General features: G+C 39.9%; 2 protein-coding genes across 11 annotated transcripts in view; both read left to right on the top strand.

The window, feature by feature from the left end:
* The window catches only part of LOC137291023 (prostaglandin E2 receptor EP3 subtype-like), an 81,723-nt gene extending 59,527 nt beyond the window's left edge, over positions 1 to 22,196 (top strand). For 5 of the 10 annotated variants that reach the window (XM_067822272.1, XM_067822273.1, XM_067822274.1 and 2 more), the window contains 2 exons: positions 18,488 to 19,394; positions 20,741 to 22,196. In XM_067822272.1, the coding sequence (XP_067678373.1) occupies positions 18,534 to 19,394; positions 20,741 to 21,334 (1,455 nt within the window). In that variant the 5' untranslated portion in view covers positions 18,488 to 18,533 and the 3' untranslated portion in view covers positions 21,335 to 22,196. Of the gene's footprint in view, positions 1 to 2,966; positions 3,132 to 18,487; positions 19,395 to 20,740 lie in introns of those variants that run through there. The other 5 variants (XM_067822277.1, XM_067822276.1, XM_067822278.1 and 2 more) reach the window with 3 other exon arrangements.
* On the top strand, positions 7,114 to 8,992 carry LOC137292038 (rhoptry surface protein CERLI2-like). The gene is made up of 2 exons (XM_067823590.1): positions 7,114 to 7,139; positions 8,326 to 8,992. The coding sequence occupies exons 1-2, from the start codon at positions 7,114 to 7,116 to the stop codon at positions 8,990 to 8,992; spliced, it is 693 nt and encodes a 230-aa protein (XP_067679691.1).
* Positions 22,197 to 23,574: the final 1,378 nt, after the last annotated feature.

The following is a 23,574-nucleotide window of genomic DNA, read 5'->3' on the forward strand; positions in this document are numbered from 1 at the left end:
TCTTCATTATTCGTTTCCTTTTTCAGTTTCAGATTTTACATTCAATAACACTATATTCCTTTTTCTGTTCAATATCTGTTAATTTGTTCATTCGTTCTCTGATGAACCTACATCTTTATATCACGTTTTTGTTGACGTATCATTGCCCTCGTTATTTCATTCACTGTTCATTTCGTGCATCAGCTGACTCATCGAATGAACCTGTCATTGGTCCACCCACAGTATGATACTGACGTCTGAAGGACTGGCTCACTGATAGCATCGTTGACCAACTCACGAAATTCCTCACCATCAGACTATCTTACTATCCTCGCATGCAGTTAGTTCGTTCAGTCGTTCACTGAATTAGATTTCGCCTTACTAAGGAGCATTTACTTGCAGGGATTATAGGTTTGAATTGGTCTTCACTACCCTTAGTTAGCTGACCACATGATCTGACTTGGTAGATTGTATATAATTGTAATCCGGCGTCGTGGATTACAAAATTGATCTCTGGATTCACTGGTCTAAACTGGATTGTCAACACTCCGCCGTCAACGAGAAGGGCTATTTCTATTATGTAACTAAACAAAACCCATCAATGCAGTTAGTTTTTCGTACATTTAGAAGAGAATTGTTGCAATTAAATACATTTACGTGAAGATCCGGGGTGGAACTGAACTCCAGTAATACATGCTTGTTGTAAGTGGGGCTAACGGGATCGGGTGGCCTATCTCTCTGACTTTGTAGACACATGTCATTGCATCTAAGTTGCGTAGATCGATGCTCATGATGCGTGATCATTGGATTGTCTGGTTCGATAATTACGGACCGCCTCCATAAAGCTGGAATACTGTTTGATTGTCATTCGAGTATTCGTTAACACCCTTCCTGGCCTTTTGCTACCTTTACATAATATTATACAAAATTAACTTCATTATACTAACAACTGTCAGAGTTTCCTAACAATATAACAATTCGTATATCTCAATGTCTGTTCACATACTGTCGTTAAACATAGTAGGGGGGTTGGATTTTCAACATCGATAAATCGCAAATGATGAAGCTAAGGGGGGGGGGGAGGGGGGGAGGACAGATGATGAAGAGAAATGAAGGGTAAATGTGACAATTTATTCCATTCCTTTGGAAATGTAATCTATATGGATTTTATATTACGTTTTCTCATATGAATGGGCATCTGGTTAGCGGTATGCTCACAAAATGGAATATCCCCTACTTTTTTGAATGGTGTATAACACTGAAAACAACTAACCTGAGATGACTTCAATGTATACTATACTGTGCCCCCTGAAGATCACAACCCTCCCCACTAAGAGTAACCACAACGTAATCTCTACAAACCTCATGTTCGAGCGACCACGAAGCTTTCACCCTAACACTCAAGCTCTGCAATGGCTTGTGTCACACTTGCATGTGTATTCCAGTCTGTCTGTCGTGCATCCTGACCAAAGTGGGCAGTATTACCAGTCAAAGACCCGTGTACGTACCTTAAGAACGGAAAGTACAGGTACAAACTTGATGCTTAAAGGATCACCTCGATGTCGATAGAAGCAAACAGCCCTGAAACGGATGTACACAGACACACATATAGCAGTCTCGATCAGTCCATGCTCATTAACTACAGGCTCTACACCGACACCGTATCCAGCATTTTTTGTAATGGGTCAGTTTGCTCAGTTCCTGAGTGGCTTCAAGTAGGTGGGATAGTGTGTGTCAGATGACACTAGAAGTGCTTCCTGCACATGACTAGACATCACTTATACAGATTTTGTAATTAAGCCATACGGACTTATTACTTGTTTAGAGAAGAAGGTGATTCATCTTGTATAGCTCTTGTTAACGGATAGTTAGAGTATTGCTTTAGATATTTTGAAACTGTTAAATTATATGACTGAATTAATTGAGTGTGATAATTCTGATTTGAAAAGTATGCATTTAACTGCAAGTTAAATTGACGACTTTGTTTCTGAAACTTCAGCTCTTCAGACAGTTATTGCAAAATCGGCCGTTTACACGTTTTCGTAAGGTGTCAGATTCATAACTACATTGTTACGAACGGGTTTTAAGTGGTAATTCTGTAATATTGAAATACTGCCTGATACAATAGTCTATACTGATACCTTATAGAGTACACAATTAACTTTAAAACCTCATTTGCGTTTAACTGAAATAAGAAATCCGCCGTGTTAACACATCTAGATCTTAGTGAGCGTTGGGGTAGTGTCGTGGTAATAGATTTTATTTGTCACGCCGAATTCTTGGTTCTATTCTCCTCATTGAAACAGTGTCTGGCGTCCATTTTGCTGACACTAGAATCGGGCTCCTGACATTGTGGCATGTGAGGAATCGAACCCGGATTTTAGGCGTGGTGAGCAAACGCTTCAACCAATAATCAACCCACGACCCTAGTGTCTCTGGAATATTTCTAAAGGCGCTGTAAAATATCACTCACTTATTATAGATACTTAGAAATATACATAATGAAACCTGCAACAAATATCCTATCATGCGTTCATGCGGAATATCGATGTTTGTACCCACTGACTTGACAGATACCGGGTGATGACTTGCCGCGACAATGACCATTGTGCATACACAATATATACACCTGTGTACTCTATATATATATTCACAATGCAGCGAGTTCCGTTAGAGTGTGGTGCAGTGCAAACCGTACCTATCCGCAACACTTCCTTCAGTCAGCTTTAGTAGTGTTATATGTTTAACGGACCTCGCTGCATTGTGAATATTATAATATCATATAGGACAATGGATCATTACTGAAGGCCCTAACGAAGGGCATTTTTGGAGGAGACGCAGCTCCTAGATCAACCGTGCTTAGATGTAGAATTGTTACCAAGTTGATTGGAAATGTAAACAACCGATCGATAGGTACACACACTCAGGAGTCATGTGAGTCATGTTTTCTTCAGTGTTATAATAACACAGCTGTTTCACCGGAGGATACCCAAAGGGAGGTAACCGCTACGGGGTTACATCCAATGGCGGCTCGCTTTGTTGTTAACTGTATATACTCAGGAGGGTTTAGAGCAAGATAGTGGACTCGCAGCTTCGCGTGAGAAAGGATGACTTGTGGAATTACTTTCCGAGATTTGGAAATAATGCGAAAGGTAAAGTAATACATTCCTGTCATACTTTACGTGACATTGTGATAATCCTGGTCCCTCCCGCCTGTGTGACGCTTGTTCCTGTCCCGTTTCTCCATCCCGCGTTAGCTGGTAACGTAGCAATACAAACCACATTTTCAACTGGTGAACTTGAAAGAAAATCACACATTTGTGCCGGGCAAGGGCAAGTGATTGAGCATGTTATGTTCGCGGAAACAGTTCAGTTTTCTCAGCTGTTGATCAGAGACAGACAAACCATTGTTAGTAGATTCCACGGACTTATTATCTTCACTTGACGCTAAGTACAGGCCAGTTTTTTGCACTTGTGTAGAACCAGGACGCGCGCATAATGTAAGGACATGCGGACGTTTTTCGTCATTTTATGTGAACTTTGTCCGAGTTGGTTTACACGGTGAGGTCACAGCCAAGGTGAGTGTTGTGTCATGTTCAGAGTCTTTTAGTGCAATTCGTTTTGCCCAAGTAGATCTTCTGTAGCGTTAATTGTGCAGGGTGAATTGTGTCTGATAGTCATAGAAATCTTCGTTACTCATGATTCACACATATATAGTTATTTTTTCGCGAGCGGAAATGCATATTTACAACACGCGGCTTTTGAAAAGATTGGCAGTGTCCTTGCGTATATAGCTTGTGTTTACGTTTACTTTTTCTTGCATGTCAGATCTGGAGCGTTTTACAGTGCATATCCGGTTCATATAACCCTATGAGGCTCTGTCACTCTTATCTGCTGCAGCTGTGTAGATATCTCACACTCGGAGACACAGAAACAGACCCCCCACCCCGCACACTCACACATGCGCACACGCACACGCACACGCATACACACACACGCACACACACACACACACACACACACACATCAGTAACTGTTGTTATGCAAAAGTACATCGTCCGTTTTTTTTTTCGTTTTTGCCATGGAGGTGGATAGCATGCGGAAAGGAGATAGGAGGTAGAGGTATGGGGTGGGGTTGGTGATGCCTGGGACAAGGTGCGTTAATATTGTATGTATGTATGTATGTATGTATGTATGTATGTATGTATGTATGTATGTATGTATGTATGTATGTATGTATGTATGTATGTATGTATGTGCGTGTGCGTGTGCGTGTGCCTGTGTGTTCATGCGTATGAAACTGATTCTGACGTCGACGAACTGGGTTCGACTTCTATCAAGGATGCACTGTCTTAAGCACATGCCATGTGACCCAGCCGAAGGTCACCTTTAACAACAATGCATGTACACGGGCAAACAGCACTAACAGAAACACTCCACCACTGCTGACATTTCCTGTATCATGTCACGCGCCACGGTATTTTCCGACTGTGTGACCGAGCCTTTGGTTCCTTGTGACAACCGCTTCAATGCCTTTAAAAATGTTCAACCGACATTCGCCACGATTTCAAGAGTGTAGGGAGAGCGCATGTATCAACACTATAGTTTAAGGAGTCGATGTTTGTAATGGATGCAACTGCAGTTGCACAATACACCCTCAAATCTGAGGGCTCTCGTTAACCTGTACTATGTAAGCGAGGATGAAATAAATGACAGCACGGTAGATGTCGATGTCACATTACTTCCGTAATGAGTGAAATTAAGACAGGTATATTTTACAAATTGTGATATATTACACTATCGCAAGCATGTAAAATTGTCTAACAAGACCACTGTCTTTGGCGCCACGACGTCAGGTTTGATTAAAGATTAACTGAAAAATTCAAATACGAATGCGGAAACCTTTCATCCTGTTCTGCTGTGAGTCTATTGCGAGTGTCGAACACGTCAAGCGTGTACATCATATCAGCTAACACAACCACACCACAAACGTCTTGAAAGGTAAAAGGCAAACGCACTTAGATCTAGGTGATCCTAAAAGGTATTGTTGAATTCAGCCGACAATGAAACGTCATGAGCACAGGACATCCATTATAATACATTCCCGAGGCTGTTAACGTTGAAGCACAGCTACTCGAAAACACTTTTGTATCTGTCCTCTTGTGTGAGAGAGCACGGAATTTCATATTTTTCATCATTCATTAAATACTGATTGTTAAAGCCTCAGTTACTTTGCATTGTTTTTGTACTGAATGTCTTTAGATGACATAAGTTCACATCACAGAACAAGTGGTATTAATGTTGAATGTTTCTTATCGTTGGGGCAGTCCAGTTGTCCAAGGCGCAAACAGCTTGCTCTTGAGGATTTGCTAGACTTCCGCTTAGTCCCTAAATTTATATAATGTTGATAGCAACAAATAAACCCATTTAAACTGAAAAGGAGCCCGACTTAATTTGGAGATTCAGGGGAAATCTAAGCTTTAGCATCGCAGGGAGGGCTGTTCAGTTTGGAATATAATTTGGTTCAGGGACCGTGGGACAGACTAGAGGATTGCGTCCCTAGGCGTTCCACGAACCTGCTTTTCATGGTTTCCAAACCTTTTTGGGGTTGGTTATGTTTCTGGCTTAGTCATAGAAACATTCACCAGACCGTTATTTCTTCAATCCCCCATAATCAAGCTTACACGTCGTTCTATAACTGGATTACTGTACAAAGGTGTGGTCTCCCACTTGCTTTTTCTCTTCACTCGCTCCCTCCAGCCAGTGCAAAGCTGGTGAATTTATCAGTCATTTCCTAACTGAAAAACAAACTATATATCAATGCTTTATCCATGAAAATACGCGTCAGGTTTATTTAGACAAGTTGCCTCCCTCAAACCCGTATCTGGAGGTTGATGACATACTGCCTAGCTATCTGCCGCTGATGAAAGAATGTTCTACTCTCCACAGTCTTCATCAGTTCAAATTCCCGTGCCCATTCATATGTTTTCTTGCAGTAAAGCTCATTAGAAGTACAGATGTTGTTGTGCGCGTGTGTCTAACGTCAACTCCAGTGGGAATGCTGCTGACCGTTATATAGGCTCCAAGTGGAATCCATCCACTTCGAGATTTGGGAGCAATGTAATTTAAGCTGCTGTATCTGAATGAATTGCGTGGTGTTATTAGAAAGCAAACATGTTCTGTTTGCCTTTGATGTATGTGTACCATGCTTCACCAGGATCATGCATGCGACCTCCTACTCATCATCCAAATACATACCCCTTCTCCGGACTGCTACAGGGAAATCATCTTGAATCAAGCATGGAGTTCATCCACACTAGCCATTTAGTTAATGTAGAATGTTCTAGGTTGAATTCCCTTGAATTCTTGATTTTGTGACCACGTTGGTTGGAATGTATCGAAGATACATGATTGTATTTATTTAGTCCGATTTACCCGTTCAGCATTGACAATCCAGTGTGTTACATATAGGGTGTTTAATGTAAGGAAAAGGAAAAAGAAAATCACCACATGAGGTATTCGTGTTGTTGTAAAAAGGCTTTATCAAGTATTCATGCACGCTCGTATGTATCAAGGCTGTGGTTCGGAAGTTTCATTTCCCCTTTGTTCAAGTGTTGACCGGTACTGCCCAAAACAATATAAAAACATGAGACTATTTGTTAGCTTTCGCAGGAACCTGTGGTAATACATGAGATATGTATCTGTATCCTGCTAATGCTGACCAGAGTATGGACATCAGCTTTGGAAGTCATCATATGCGCTCCCTATATGTGCCTAGACAAATATTCCTCTGGAAGTAGCGGTTAGGAAGTGACAAACGGAGAAATACCGTCTTGTATAATAATTTGTCATGTGCCAGTGAACTTGTATTAGTGAGTTCATGAGTTAGACTGAAGCTCTGTACGTTCGATAATCGAGATACGTGTGTACAACAGTGTATACAATGCACGAGATGTAGCCGGTATCAACGAATTGCCTGAGCCTGATTTCGACTGATAACTTTAGATCAAACTTTCAAATTATTTTTGTGTGAACCAGTGATTTATGGCGACAGTTGTCTCCGTGTTGTAATGTTAGGAGTTGTATTCCCACAAAACCTTCCCCGTTGTTTATCACACTTATTTCCACTTAAAGATGTTTTCTATGGCTGCAACATCTAGGTAAGAACTACTACACAAAGCTGGAAAGCTCAGAACTTTTAACATTTGGACAATACAGTGAACACTCACTCACTCACTCACTCACTCACACATGCACGCAGCACGCACGCAAACGAGCAACCAACGTATGATCTATGTGATTTAGTTGTAAGTTCTGTGGAGTTTACCTGTATTGTCAGTATCACAAGTTTAGCAATGGGCCTTCGTATACAACGTGTTTGTATTTATTAGTCTTAGTGTACTCTGTAAGCAGAACCTTAAATTTCCTATCTCACAAAGTCAGTTCAATGCGAGTGTACTGTAAAGGAAATAAATACATCTCTTGCAAATCCTTAATGTGTTAATGTCTATATGTGTGATATCCATCTGTCATCTGTGTCGAACAAATTTGTAATCAAAGTAATACAAGTCATCTAGTTGATATATGATAATATTAATATTAAATGTATTAACATAAGTATTTTCTTGTCTTTTGATAAAATGCTAACTGATGCAAAATATACTGGACAAAATAATTTAGTGATATTGGTATTTTTATGATTGATATTTCATCAGATTTTTAATGAATAAATAGATAATTATTCTTAATTTAAAAATTTACATATATCCCTAACTATTTTTGACCAGTATACTAGACTATTATACAACGAAAACTATTAAACTCCTGCTTGGAATATGTATGCCCGGATGTGTTCAAGTCACAAGTCGTGAAAATTGATATTGACAAGAAATATGTGACAATAAATAACAGGACTATCACGAGGACACATAGCATTGATGATGTTTCATACCTAATGAATCTACCACATGTTGCAAATTTCCAAGGCCTTTGACTGCTATGCGTTAGTGCCTAAGGGGAAATAGGTAACCATTTCATTTGTCGATAACAGCTGTCAGTATGTTCGTTTTGTGAGCCAGAGGCCATGCCTGATAAAGTGATCACCTGTTTTTGTTGTTTATGGTCAGTTTCTATTTGTAAATTCGAAGTGACAGTTATGTAATATTTAGGGATGAACCAGTGCGATAGATGCTGCAATATAACGTAATGTTTCGCAAGTTTTCTCAGATCAGTCAAACTGTAAGTCAGAGATCAACATGTTTGTGGAGAAAGTAAATATTGATCATACCTATTTCGTTGCCTTTAGGGCGTTCAGGTCTTTAGTATTATTTAGTATGTTATTATTAGTTACAGCATCAACACTTACAACATCGACACTTACCCCATCGACACTTTCCTCATCAACACTTACCGCATCAACACTTACAACATCGACACTTACAACATCGACACTTGCAACATCGACACTTACGACATCGACACTTACAACATCGACACTAACAACATCGACACTTACAGCATCAACACTTACAACATCGACACTTACAACATCGACACTTACAACATCGACACTAACAACATCGACACTTACAGCATCAACACTTACAACATCGACACTTACAACATCGACACTAACAACATCGACACTTACAACATCGACACTAACAACATCGACACTTACGACATCGACACTTACAACATCGACACTTACCTCATCGACACTTACAGCATCAACACTTACAACATCGACACTTTCCTCATCAACACTTACAACATCGACACTTACAACATCGACACTTACAACATCGACACTTACATCATCGACACTTACCTCATCGACACTTACAGCATCAACACTAACAACATCGACTCTTACGACATCGACACTTACATCATCGACACTTACCTCATCGACACTTACAGCATCAACACTAACAACATCGACACTTACGACATCGACACTTACAACATCGACACTTACCTCATCGACACGTCATCAACACTAATAGTATAAACACTAACAGCATCGACACTTACAACATCGATACTAACAGCATCAGTACTAACAGCATCGACACTTACAACATCAACACTTACAACATCGACACTTACTTCATCAACACTTACTACATCAATACTTACCGCATCGACACTTACTTCATCAACACTTACAGCATCACCACTTACTACATCAACACTTACTTCATCAAAACTAACAGTATAAACACTAACAGCATCAACACTTGCAGCATCAACACTTACAGCATTAACACTTACAGCATTAACACCTTCCGTTTATGAAATCACTTTACTCGTATCTAACTTTATGCTCATGTGCTGCCAACACCCCATCCATGCAGCATTAACACATTTTGATAATGTCGATTCATTTTTCAACACAACATGCTTTCTGCAACATGATAGGCACCGTTGTTTTCTTATTTCACGTTGGTGGCTAGTCTTGCTCCCCTGCTTCTGAAATTTGATGTTACATGCGCTATCGTAGATCCTGGCCCCATGAGATTTGTTCGGAAGTATTAATTTCATTATGAGGTATGATACTGAAACCAATGTATTTGTTTGGCAACAGCATGTAATCATTCCATCTGAAACTTATCAAATTTCCACCCTGCATTTGTCAGGTGTACAAACAGTCATTACCCAATAAAACAATATGGTCCTTATATGGTTTCTGCGTCAACACGAAACAGGAAGTATCGATCGTGACATTCTCTTACTCTGCTTCCTTGACGTGCATTCAGCGTTATTATCTTCCTCAGCTGCCGTGGCGAAAAACGTCGACATAATTTGACCCTGACCCCGTCAGAAGGATAATGTCACAGATATAAAGCTTTATAACTGTTAACGTCATTTGAATTCCCTGCAGCAATTTGAATCTGTCATAATCATGTCAAAGAAAAGGCTGGGCTATTTATGGTTTACCTTTTATGATCCATAAGTGTTAACGTTGCCAACTGTGAAGGCGTAATATGGTACCATATGAACAAGTCTAACGAATTAGATACATATGGATCTATTTTTACACTTGTTCGTGTATTCATTAATCGAACTAGCAAGGTATTAGATTCGTGTTTTTAACTTTGAGAGCATTGTACCATGGACTGCTCTGTATCAGCAGACAATGCAAGATATAATCTCACTTCATGCGTAGAGAGATGTCTCAGTGTCTCCGATGTGACATAAATGCGATTAAACTCTCATTATGTCTTCAGTCAGCCTGTATTGATGGGCTGGACATCATGTAACGTTTCCGTTTCTTACCGGTTATTGTATGATGTGTTTCTGCGTCGCTCGATCGTATAATGGACAAAACTAGTTAGGGACTTTTGTAAATTTTGAATAATTGTGTATTTATTCATTGACATACTGATGAAATATCTGTCACAAAATACCAATATCTCTAACATATTTTGCCCAGTATATATTTCGGTGATCAATATCTCATTCAGATGAAACCATTATGACAAAAGTTTAACATTCATACTTTATTCATCATTGGCCTACGGTTCACTGGTGCCTGTGTAGGTTTCAGACTCATGTGGCAGTTACTCAGACCACTAACATTATATTCCTGTTTACTAAATACTAATGAGAGAAAAACGAACTATGAGTAAGCAACCATTGCACACTGAACACGAAACACATTTCTATAACAAAGCTGATTGTAACTAGTTACAATGACAATCAATGATAATCAGCGTGATACTGGGTTATTTTCGATGACTGTCTGTAATATTCAATTACATTCTGGACTGTTCAGTTGTAGTCTTCATTTGCTATCTGTGAATGTTAGTTGCATATTATGATATACAGATATGTTCAATTCATTCTGTGATATTTAGAGTTACTCTGTGATGTTCAGTGCTATTCAGTTCAGTCTATGATACTCAGTTTTATGCTGGATAATAAATTGAGTCTGGGACAGACAGTTATATTGTGTAATATTCAGTTCGTTTTGTGATATCAGATGTTTTATCCAGTGATATTTAGTGACATTTTGTGATATTCAGCTCAGTCTATGATATCCATTTATTTTCTGTGATATTCAGCTCATTTTGGGATATTCAGATTTATTCTGTTATATTTAGTGCTATTCTGTGATATTTTGTTCAGTTACGTAATATTCATTCTGTTATTTTCAGTTCAGTGTGTGATATTCATTTTATGCTTTCTATTCAGTTATATTTTGTGATATTCAGTTCAGTCTATGATATTCGGTTTTATGCCGTATATTCAGTTCAGTCTGTGATATTCAGTTTTATGCTGTGTAGTCGGTTGAGTTTGTGATATTCATATATTATCTGTGGGATTCAGTCATAGTCAGTGATATGCGGCTCAGTCTGTGATGTTCCTTTTTATTCTGTGATATTTAGTTGCCTTTTGTGCTATTCAGTTCAGTCTGTGATAACCAGTTATAATCTGTGTTGCTATCTGTTCACTTCAGTCTATGATATTCAGTTTTATGATTGATATTCAGTTCAGACTTTGAATTCAGTTATAATCTGTGATACACAGCATATGTTTCATTGCTGTAAACCCAGCATGACGTCTCTTCATCCTCTGGCAGCTCTTAGATAAAGTGCACCTGTTGCGGAGCTTTGTTGCCCCGACATGGAACATACACCGATCTTGTGTATGTGTATGCTCAGATTCTAAATGCTCAGATCGGTGACACATGCTTTAGATGTCATTCGCTGAATGTGTGTTAACTAAATCATGTACGTATTCTACCTTGGTATGTGGTAAACGTATCAGTACACGTGTGAAGATAATTCTATAAGGTTACTACTGTTGACCCGCCCGTGGTATATTCGTAGTCTGTTGTACAAACCCTGAAGCAAATATATCCAAGAAAGCCCACGCAAGTCTAAAACATGTCGCAAGTCTGAAAATAACGAAAGTCTCAAGGCTCCATTTCATTATATTATTTTTTCACTATGAACTTTTTTCAGTAAAATGTGTTCATTTCAGAGACTAGGTGTAAGTCTTTCATATTTGATTACGTAGAATGTGTAACATACTCTATTAAAACAAAATGCATATATTCCATATTATGTTCAAAACCTGCAACAAATCATGAGGACAGTTAGTTGAACAGGTGTTCAAATGTATCAGTGTTCATTGCTGCGAACACTGCCTCATAAAAGGTAGGAGTGGTTCAAACCCAGTGGAAGGTGTTAGGTTATGCGTTGAACACATGATAGTCTGCCATACAGACCCTGAAGCAAATGTATGCAAGGAAGCCCTCTTAAGTCTAGAAAATGTGGCAAGTCAAGAAAATGAAGAAAGTCTCGGGTTTTTTTTATAATATTATATTTTTTTATCATGACCATTTTCTGTAAACTATGTTCATTTCAGAGACTAATTGTTAATGTAAAGACATGGGGTCGATTTTCGATAGCGATAAGTCGTGGGGTGTCCTCTGTGGTATTGCTGGATCAATTCTAAAGCGGTGTAAAACTTCACTCAACCACTAAGTTAATAAATTCATTAGTCAGTTTCGCTTATACCGGTACTGTGTCAATAAAGAGTTTCCCTGTCATGCGAGAAACAGGCATATTGTTGGGGTGTTCTTCTGCAGATTACATAAATAAGCAAATCCACGTGTTGTAAAACACAAAGTCTCACGTTCTTGTGTCAACATGACCTCTGATGCTGATTGATCTTTTACATCCGGTTCATGGTGGAGATTCGCACACGCGTGCCCGCAAGACTGACGCAAACCAGTTAGCAAATATTGCTGTGAGCTGAATGAGCAATGTTCTGTCAACAAGCACCTGGCTGTCACGTGTAAATACATTTGGGCCTGGTTTCGGGGTGACATAATTATTTCCTCTCGGCAACCGTGACGTGCTGTCTGCAATGAATAACACTTGCTTATGCACATCGCCGTAAAATCGCCCACTTACATGCTTGTTCCTTGTCATCTGTTCATAAACACAGGAATCTGGCCTTAGGATGTTATCTGATATAATATTCGCTAAGAATATGCATTCATGATTGAAAAAGAAAAGATAGAAAACCCGTTTTCGCTATATTATTCATTCTATGGTATATATGGTTTAAGATATGTACGTCGTATCTCACTGTGTGGTAAGGTTACCTTGACATTGTCCGTCTCTTTGCTATTCCTGTTTGTAGCATTGAATTATGGAGTGTTTTCGTGTTGTTATTATGTCTACAGAAGTTCTGAATGTGAACTCAGTATAGTTATTATCGTTTTATTCCTTGATAATTGCATCCCGGATCTAGGGTATTTAAGTGACCTCTATCAGTACCAGACGCGTAATAATTTATGGACTGGCTTTTATCTCTGTCAACACAGACGCATTTTGATGACAGCACATTAGATGAAGATTTGGTTCTTAAGACTTCAGCGTAAATACTTCCAGTGTCTCATTCTTTGGACTTAAATTGTGCTGTGCTTTGATGAACTAATAAAGAATGGAGATGAAATATTGCCATAAACTAAATGACTTTCTAATAAAAGCGGGGTCTGCTGTACGGTTTCCTACAGTTTATGAATCACTAAATAATAATACATATATTACATGTGTTGGCAAATGTGTGAATCAAAACGTGAGTCTGTGCGGTCCCATTGGTGGCACGAGCCACAAACACATGCAAAGCCAAGTTGGTTGTTCACATGGTTAGCACGTGTAACAGGTCTTGCCTCTCGGATATTACGGATGCAAAAGAAGCGAATTGTATCTCGAATATCATATATGTCGTTCTGTTTGCCTGACATCTCTGTCTGTCTGCCTATTTATCACTCTCTCTGTCTCTCCCTCTGTCTGTCTGTCTCCCCCCACTACCACACAAACGCACACCCCACCCTCCCTCTCTATCCAACACAACTTGTATGTTTTGCCTGTATGTGGATGAAACCGTCAAAAGCGTTGTAATTAGGCACACCATATCACCTACCACAATAAAAATCGAAGGTCTTTTATAAGAAAGCACAAGCGACAAACACTATAAACCATGCAGCGGGCCACCAGAGGGTAGCAATATCTGCGGCCTGTATATCAAACATACATTTGCAGCTTATCTAACGTATATGTGAGGCCAGGAAGGAGGTCAAGACTTTCTGAAACTCTGCACGATTTATAAGGTCCACAAAGACTTGAAGTGTTTATCAGCGGCCTAGGTGATCACCAGCTGCAGTCAGCATACACTACACAAGAGGTAGTTAAATTATTTCCCATGGCCCCGAGGAACCTATAAAGGAAGACATAATTATGAAATCTGCTTTGCACAAACGTAATGTAGGTGTTGATACACACGTTCTCTCTGATGCTGATATGAGACTAGCAAATCGGAAATTACATATATTTAAAGAATCCTATGACATATAAATAAAACTTTGATAGTGAGGTGAATTTTCATTAACCGTTGATTTAAGCTCACGGGGTACAGCCTTAATGGAACTGCGGCACGACCTTTCGCTATTTTAATGTCGAGTTGCCTCCCTTAGGTGTACCAGAATCGTATCATGTTCGAATGGTATCCCATTTTTTCCCGATGATGATTTGCATGGGGTATCATAATTTCGACACATGTTTGCACATATAACAGTTCAAATCTGCTAAACAAACTCACCGGAATTAACGATTGCTTTGTCATGCCGAATATGTTTCCACGGGTTAGATTTCCACTTGGTAAATACTTGGAGTCAGTTATTCGTGTCCCCTGGGCAACTGTTAATATTGATAAATGTGGGTTACAGAATCTCTCATTCAATTCCCGGACAGGCTAGTTCCATTATTGTGTCATACGTGGGTATTAGGCGACCAGTATGAAGGCTGGGTACATAAGAAATGGGCCTCACACCCTGCATCCATGTGAGAATAGAACCCGGGTCTTCGGCGCTACGTGCAAACACTATAACCACTTGGCTACCCCAAGGATCATATTAGTGTAAGTGTGGTAGTTAAAAAGCAACATGGGTGTTATAGACAGCTCTACCAGCTGTCAAACTTGGTGCTACATGATTCAAAGATCTACTTTGTAGTAGAAGAACACATATGCTCTCACCAGCCCTGTGATAACAACATTGACCAGTGTGAGTGCTTTAGTCCACTGGGACCTATGATGAAAATTGGAAATTTCTGGAGTTCCCCTTTCCGATTTCTCTCAATTCAGACGAGGGTTGTTGCAAGGCAGATGAAATGTTGAATATTTTTCAGTTGTATTTTGGGAACAACAAAGTTTAACAAAACAAAAACAAACAACACAATTGGTGACAACCCGGATGCAGGGCTCATGATTCCGGATAATGGAAAGGATGCTTCAGCCCAAGGTGTCCGGAGTTGTGTTGGTGGTTGTCGGGAGTTGTTCATTTCCTTGTTATATATAGGTAGGTGCAGATAGCTTGTCACAGAGTTATGAAGTACATGCATGGTCAAAGCATGGTACTGTAATGTGTGTTCAGCTGGACACATGTAATTCATACACTCTGTAGTCAGACATTCCGAATAACGATGCAGTTGTCATAGCCGAAATGGATTTCTTACATCCAGTTTAACGATTATTTTAATAATCTGGAACTGGTATTGGCCTTGATTCACACATGCCATCGTATCCCCAATTGTGTAGATCAATGTTCTCATGTTGTTGATCACAGGATTGTCAGGTTCAGACTCAGTTATTTACAGACCGCTGCCTTATAGCTGGAATTATTGCTGCTGCGCGTAAAACTAAACTCACTCATTATTGTATTTCTCATATATTGTATCAACAGAATTTGCTTGTCTTGGGTGAGTGAGTGAGTTGGGTTTTACGCAGTAATAAGGCAATAACATGACACCAGAAATATGCTTCGTATACATTCATGTGTTGAATCGAACCCATTCCTTTGGTGACATGAGCGAACGCATTAAACACTGGGCAACCTACCGTTCCGCTGTGTATGGGGATTCACAATGGCTGTGATTTGAATTATGTCAAGTACGTCTTTAGTAAATATTAGACGCTAAATGAAAATACATGACAGCAATTTCTGCTTAGTCATTTCAAATTTTCCCTGCCAAGGACACACACACATGGTATACACGTCAGTGTTGACAAAGTTTGTACTTTTTCATTGCTCGATCCGAAAATGACGCGTGCACTTGTATATGTATGTAAATCGACTGCAGATTGTTTGCCAGGAAACAGACTGGGCGTGTTAATATGTTAGCAGTGACTGCCGTGAGATCAAGGGACGCAGTTAATGACATATATATTAGAAACACTCATCAACTGCAGCACCTAAGTGTATAAGGAACTATACCCCAGGCGTGTCGCGTCGCTGAGGAAGGTCGAGTGTTTGTCAGGATAATCTCCCACTTAACTAAACCTCTGTATCATGTACTGTTTTCAATGTTACCTGTTTGGAACCTGGAGAGAGCAGATTGCTAGAGTCAACATAAGGAGACTAGGCTTCCAGACTATAATACATGGCTGAGAACGGTTGAACCCAAGTGGTTGAGGCGTTCACGCGGCACGCTGAAGACCCGGGTTCGATTCGCCACATGGGAACATCGTGTGAAGCCCATGTCTGGTTTCCCCCGTAGTGACTGCTGGGATATTGCGAAACCATCCTCACTCACTCATTCACTACACAACCAACTAGGTGTTACGTCCAGATGGTGCTCAGGCTGTCAAACACCGCTGTTACTCGCTGGCATATTGCGGCCAGCAAACACACTAGCTGGAACAAATAGTCGAGTACGTCTAATACGCACACATGTATATATGTCAATGAAACCAGCCATTGTTCGATCAACTTAAAGAAAGAAACGAATTTTGAAAAAAAAACTAATGTCGTTCATGACTGTTTTCATAGACACGGGATCAGGTGGTCAAACTCGCTGATTGGTTGACACATGTCATCGTATCCAGTTGTGTAGATCGATGCTCATGCTGTTGATCACAGGATTATCTGACCCAAACTCCATTATTTACCTACTGCTGTCATGTAGGTGATATATGGCCGAGTGCGGCGTTGAATCAACTAAACAACCAAAGAAATGAGCATTGAAAAGTACTTTTATGGTGCATGAATGTATTCATATTCATATTCATATTCAAGAATCTTCCCTTAATGACTCTAAATTAGAGCTCAATTGTACACCTATTACACAAATTCGGTGAACTCTTCTCCCACGGATGTATACTGGGGACAGTTGTTATGCCACTACAGGTTGTTTGTCTCTGCAGATGTTCAGCTGTAAGAAAAAAAATACATTCCAATTACGCAGTTGCCATTACAACAATGAAATTTGATTTCCAAAGGCAGCTGTATGTTGTTGTACACCCATCATGTGTTTTATTTGACGCCAACTGGGTTATTGTTCCCAGACCTTATTTAATTCAGTTGGCACCGATTTGATTTCTTCAAAGGGCAAGTTGCTCAACTTCAAGGCACACACACAACTATCAAGTCAACAGGATTTTAAGAAGTGTGATCTTCAGAAACAGATCATAAACCCCGAATGACGTTCAGACTCTGATTGAGGTTTCATGGATCAAATTGTAAGGTTTATTAGATGTCCTTATTTGCAATATCACAGCGGGGGAACCCTAGAAATGGGCTTCGTGTGGGGAATTGGACTGGCTCTCCAGCGTGACGAACGAACGCTCTAATCGCTAGGATAACCCACAGTCCTCATTACACAGGACATATATCAACCTATATTAATCTATGAAGATCCGGGTTGGAATTGGCCCCCAGCAACCCATGTTTGTCGTAAGAGGCGACTAACCTGATGGCGTAAGACTACAGGTGCACGATCCTGCGATCATGTCATGGTAACTGAACATCCATGATAGAGACGTCCCCAAGCATGTTCTTACTTCCCATGTGCACGGACATGGCTGCTGTGATATATATACATATATATAGGATATTTATACACCGCACATATCCAGCAACTAGCACATGCTCAAGACGCTGGTGTGTTCACTCGATCAACGGATGTCTTTTTATCTGGCATTATTTTAAACATTTCTACTCCCTGGGGAGTATTCAGACCATGATGCCTGTTAGGCACAGAGAGTTATCACACAGTCACTTCCTCACAAGGTACCTATTTTCAGCTGGGTCAACTGGAACACGTGGTCACAGTAGTTTGTCCAGTGATACCCTTTACACCCGCAACGAGCTGTCTGCACGTGTTCGTGTGTCCACCATCTGGTCACCTATCATCTAATGAGTGGGTTCTGTTAAGTTACAACTTTGTGTACTGCATGCTAGGGTTTGTGACAACATTGAAAGAGTCTGCAAGTGAGTGAGTGAGTTTACTTTTATGTCGCACTCAGCAATATTCCAGCTACGTGGCGGCAGTATGGGCCAGACATCCTAGTGATCAACAGCACGATCAAGTGCAGTTTGTTGTTGTGCTTAAACAATATTAAGTAACGTCTGAAGTCGGTTTTGTTGGCAGTATAGAGAAGTAAGCCAAACACATTCAGCATACCAGTAACTAAAGTTTTTATCTTCCAGATTTACATAGGAGTCCACTACGGGCCAACATTATCTAAGTCCCACGATGGAGGTCGTCAATTCGTCGTTTGTTAACTCCACAATGTTAAGGGATGTGGACGCTTTGTGCAAAGACAGTGGGGGTGGAAATGCAACATGCAACAAACAGGCACTGGGCATCAATTTGTCAACACCCATCCTTATGCTGTCAACAGGCGTCCTTGGAAACGTCCTTGCCCTTGTGGTTTTGTACACGTCCAAAAAAGAGGTCAGAAAGACGGTGTTCTTCACGATGTTGGCTGGGCTAGCTTGGACTGACGTCATTGGTCAGATGTGTGCTGGGCCAATCGCAATTATCACATATGCTAACAATCTCCAGTGGCAAGGCGGAGACCCCGTGTGCAAATACCATGGTTTCACGATGGTGTGTTTTGGAATTCTAACCCCACTGTTGGTTTTGATAATGTCCCTGGAGCGTGTTCTAGCTTTGCGTTTCACGTACTTCTACGCACGAGTCGTAACGGTCAGAAAAGCCCAGTTTATGATCATCGGTTGCTGGATATTTACGCTTTCATTCTGTACGCTTCCTTTCATGGGTGTGGGGACATATGCACTTCAGTTTCCCAAGTCCTGGTGCTTCTTGAATTTTCACCGACAGAGCACCACTGACGCGGCCTTCGCCTATTTATTCTCCATCATGAACATCCTTGTCATCTCTTTCATCTTTGTGTCCAACTGTACCGTTGTCGTGACATTACTGCAGATGCGGCGGACACGGAGGATCAACAACTCGCCATCCATAGATCGGAGATTGCGCGTTAGCGGACATCGACACCGGAACATACTTGAGATGGAAATGGAAACGCAGATGGTGTGGTTTCTAGGAGCAATCACCATTGTTTTCTGTACCTGCTATGCACCCCTGAACGTGAGTATCTTCCCATGGAAAAATATATACTACAAGCAAATACACTCTAAACTTTGATAGTCATGTATAAGCATCAACCTGGAGAGGTCATTTATATTCCAAGGCAAATGCAACCTCTTGTGTGTTTTGTGGGCACTTTTGACAACATGTTAGAACACGCAGTGAGGCAAATGATTAAATATTCGTTGAGTTTGACTGAAATGAAACATTGTCATAGACAGCGAAAACAACGGTGCTGAAACACGACCACCACGATGTTTGATTCAAACTCCCAAACATCCTAGTGGACGTGGAAGACGTATTTTTGTTTGTAGTATTTATTATTTCATTCCCTTTACCAAGATTTCTAAAGATTCTGCCGTTCAGTTTCACTGTGATTAGGTACCAGGAACCATGTGCAACATTCAGACTTCCTTTTCTGAATATTTGTAGAAATTCTATGACTACAATTACGGATCAAGACAACATTTAAAACGTAATCAATGTGTCTATTTAATGCGCATCTGCAACTTTCAATCCAGTGAATGAAAATGCGGCGACTTTTATATGAAAGGATATTCAAATAGCTGGGAAATGGTAAAAATTGAAGTCAATGAGATCATTCACACGATTTAGTCCCGGAGTGGCCCTTCACACAGTGTCCCTTCCCACAATGGTCCTCATTCAAACGCCTCATTCACAGCCTTGACAACCTTTGAAGTCCGTGACGCTCTGTCTATTTGCGCCATAATTTAGCTTTTGAAAATCTGTGTGTACATTTTTTTGTGTGCAATTATATTCACAAATAATTGTCCTGATGTTAAACATTATTTAACACAGTTCTTTATGCAAAGCGAAACCAATGTCTTTAAAGTACGCGTGTATGTAGAGTGTCTCACAGTCCCCAAACCGCATAATTATCATTTATTCCCATCCCTTTCTGCAATTCTAAAAGTCGTAAATGAAGCAAGTGCGTATATCTTCAGGTTCAGGATCTCCTATCTCACTGGTGCTCCTTTTCAATTTGAAAGGAATTATCTGATTCTAAATTTAGTCTAAATTTCGCGTTGTTACAGTGAAATTCCTCCTACCTGATATACCATAAACATAATCGTGTTATCCGTAGCTAGAGACAATTGGGATATGCTAGCAGACGGGAGTGCAGGGGTGCGCATCCACCCACCCCACCCCCATCCCACCATGTCCTGAAATTTATTGAATTGTCAATTGAAACCCGATCCGTCCCGGTTCAAGAGGGATAATTCATTGTTCTGCTCCATACCCAGTTAACGTGTTTATTAGAAACGTTCCTCCAGTGTTTCATGTCAGTGGGTGTGTTAACTTTCCATGATTTCATATGATTTCAGGTTCACATTCTCACAAATCAGATCACTGGACAAATCGATGTGAAAAAGGACTTAATTAGCATTCGTCTGGCAAGTATCAACCAAATTCTAGACCCATGGCTCTATATCCTTTTGAGGAAAGCAATGTTTTTCAAATTCCTCAGAAGGGTCAAGCAGTTTGTGGCTCAACGGAAGCGACCAAGTTCATCACGAAGACATTTTGCAGCACACATGGAAGGGTCTCAGAACGGCTCTTTTCCTGCGTATCAACTACATTCTGTGTCGGGAGCACATGAAAACAGTCATCATTCTCTAAACGAATGTGTATATCCCGAAAAAAATCACATCGGAAGTACTACAGAGCCCACAACGAGGCCAGAACTAAGGGACATAACTCTTAACGGAAGTAGTGACAGTGAAATGGATGTGTTTGTTGAGCCTCAAATTAGGACTAAGGCGAGTTTTATCAGTATTGACGAGTACATTGCGGCACACAGGCTGAAGAGAAGGGATTCAAGTGGAGGTGGGGACATCAATGGGAACAAGAAGTTACAAAGACTTTATAGCTTACCAGCATATCTGAAAGGAACTGAAAACGATGGCACTGACTCATAGTTGTCATGATTTGTATTGATCACTAACATTAATATATCCCTCCAAAATAGATAGTTCGTAGCCAGAATGGGTAACAGCTGTTCAAGATTCTATAATGTGAAACATCAGTCAGTGACTGATCTGTCTCAATTGTCCGATGAAATAGATTCCATTGAGCTAGAAATTTAGAATGGAGGTGAACATTAATTAAAAAACTGAAAATAAGTGATGACACGAAGTATTCGCTAACAAGCGATGCATATACTGCCCGAGTGCTAGCTATAGCAGTTACACAATGTGGTTGATAACTGTTTTACTTGACACTGCATACCGATACTCGTCTCATAAGCCGACGACATGTGACCAAACCAGACAATCAAGTTATGGACCAGATATAAAGTCACACGATAGCAAATTGAATAGCAACAGACATGTGGTATTGCTAGGATGTTGCTGTCAGCCATCATACAGTGCAGGGCAAAAGAAAGTGTACCCATATTTGATGTGTGCTAGAAACCTGACAGACAAGAAACTGTTAGTAATGATGATGTATTCCATAACGGTATCAAGTCTATGTTTTGGGCCCTAAGTATGTTTCGGCACCTATTTGCAGCCACGTAACGTTTTCATGATGTTTCTGATATTTGTTCAAATCCTTTTTGTCAGGCTTTGTGTAAGCTTTCGTTTGCCCGACTGTTTGTTAGGAATTAAAATGAGTATGTATTCGTTTAACTCACGTCACACTTACAACATAGAAGATCACCATAAGAATGTGATTGTTTTTATTTCCACGATCTCCATGCATGTCGTTAGGACGATACATTTCATTGTTATCATTACAGTTATGTTGACACTAGATGTTCAAATAAATACTCTGATGCTGTGTCTGTCTGTTTCATGCGTTTCCGTTGTGATATTTGGAGTACAAAATGTATGTACATATTAATAATTCAAAGGGAAATTATGCGCATACGCAGTCTCTATTGTTGTTGTGTTGACCACGTTTAAAATTCAAAATGGCCCAATGATACATAAATGGCACGTAGCTGAGTTAAAAAGGACGTTGTGTTTGACGGTCATTAAACTCCGATGTATGTTATAGTCAAAGCGTATTTTTATGTACATAATTAGTGTTTGTTCGTGTGCATAATTATTTTTGTTATTTGAATTTAAGAGGACAACATACTATTTTCTTTTATACATCAAATTTAAATATGATGTAAATATGCCATGATACAGGACGCTTCGTTTATCGTTTGAATTGGTCCACGTTCACTTCCCAAACATATTTCATATATGAAAAGGTCATTATGATAATACTTAAATATATACTCTCTTAAAACGTGTGGTAGAACTGCAGTATATAAGATCACATGTGTCATACGGAGATGCACTGGATGAAGAATAGAAGAAAGTAAAATCTATTATAAGTCTAAGTACTCATTTCATGACAGCAGTTTCATTTTAGTCTATTTCGTAATTCCAAATTTACATAAGACGCACAATGGATGATGTATGTACGTGTACTTTTCACTGGAAACAGCAATGATTAGTTAAATCTGATAAATTGGAAAACGGATATGTCAAATCTGCATGTCAGTAGACTTGGAGTATCTTAGTGTTGTAATTATTATGAAATGTTATCTGTGGTTTCCATGCCTGTAAGTAATTAGGATTTATCTATTTCAGTTCTCAGTTACCTTCAGTATTAACTTTCATGATGATGTATGATTTGGTGACTTGTCCGTGTCCCTGCCAGAAGTAACCTCATGAGGACGTTGATTGGGAAACCCCAGCAAAGGATGAACAGGTGTATTCCCTTTGATGGATTCGATGACGTCAAGCCTGCCTCTCATTTGCTATGTTCATGTAGGGATGTCAGTAATGTATTGCCGTGCAAGTAGAGAGTTCAGAATATGTCGGGCAAGTAGAGATTTCAGCCATATACCACCGTGCAAGTAGGTATTTCATAAATATATTCCCATGCAAGTAGACATTTCAGTTAAATAATGCCGTGCAAATAGGTATTTCATAAATATAATGTCGTGCAAGTGGACATTTCAGTTATACAATGCCGTGCAAGTAGACATTTCAATTATATTCTGCCGTGCATGTGTTTTTGAAATGTACCCACGTGAAAATCTAGAGTTTAGTAATGTACGGTCTCTCAAAAAGAAATTTTAGTATTACTAATGAACTGCTGTAGAAATGCATAGTTCATGGCGGATATTCTTACACTTCACATTCCGGTACTGCAATAG

The sequence above is a fragment of the Haliotis asinina genome, chromosome 7 (assembly GCF_037392515.1).
Source record: "Haliotis asinina isolate JCU_RB_2024 chromosome 7, JCU_Hal_asi_v2, whole genome shotgun sequence".
NCBI lineage: Eukaryota > Metazoa > Mollusca > Gastropoda > Lepetellida > Haliotidae > Haliotis > Haliotis asinina.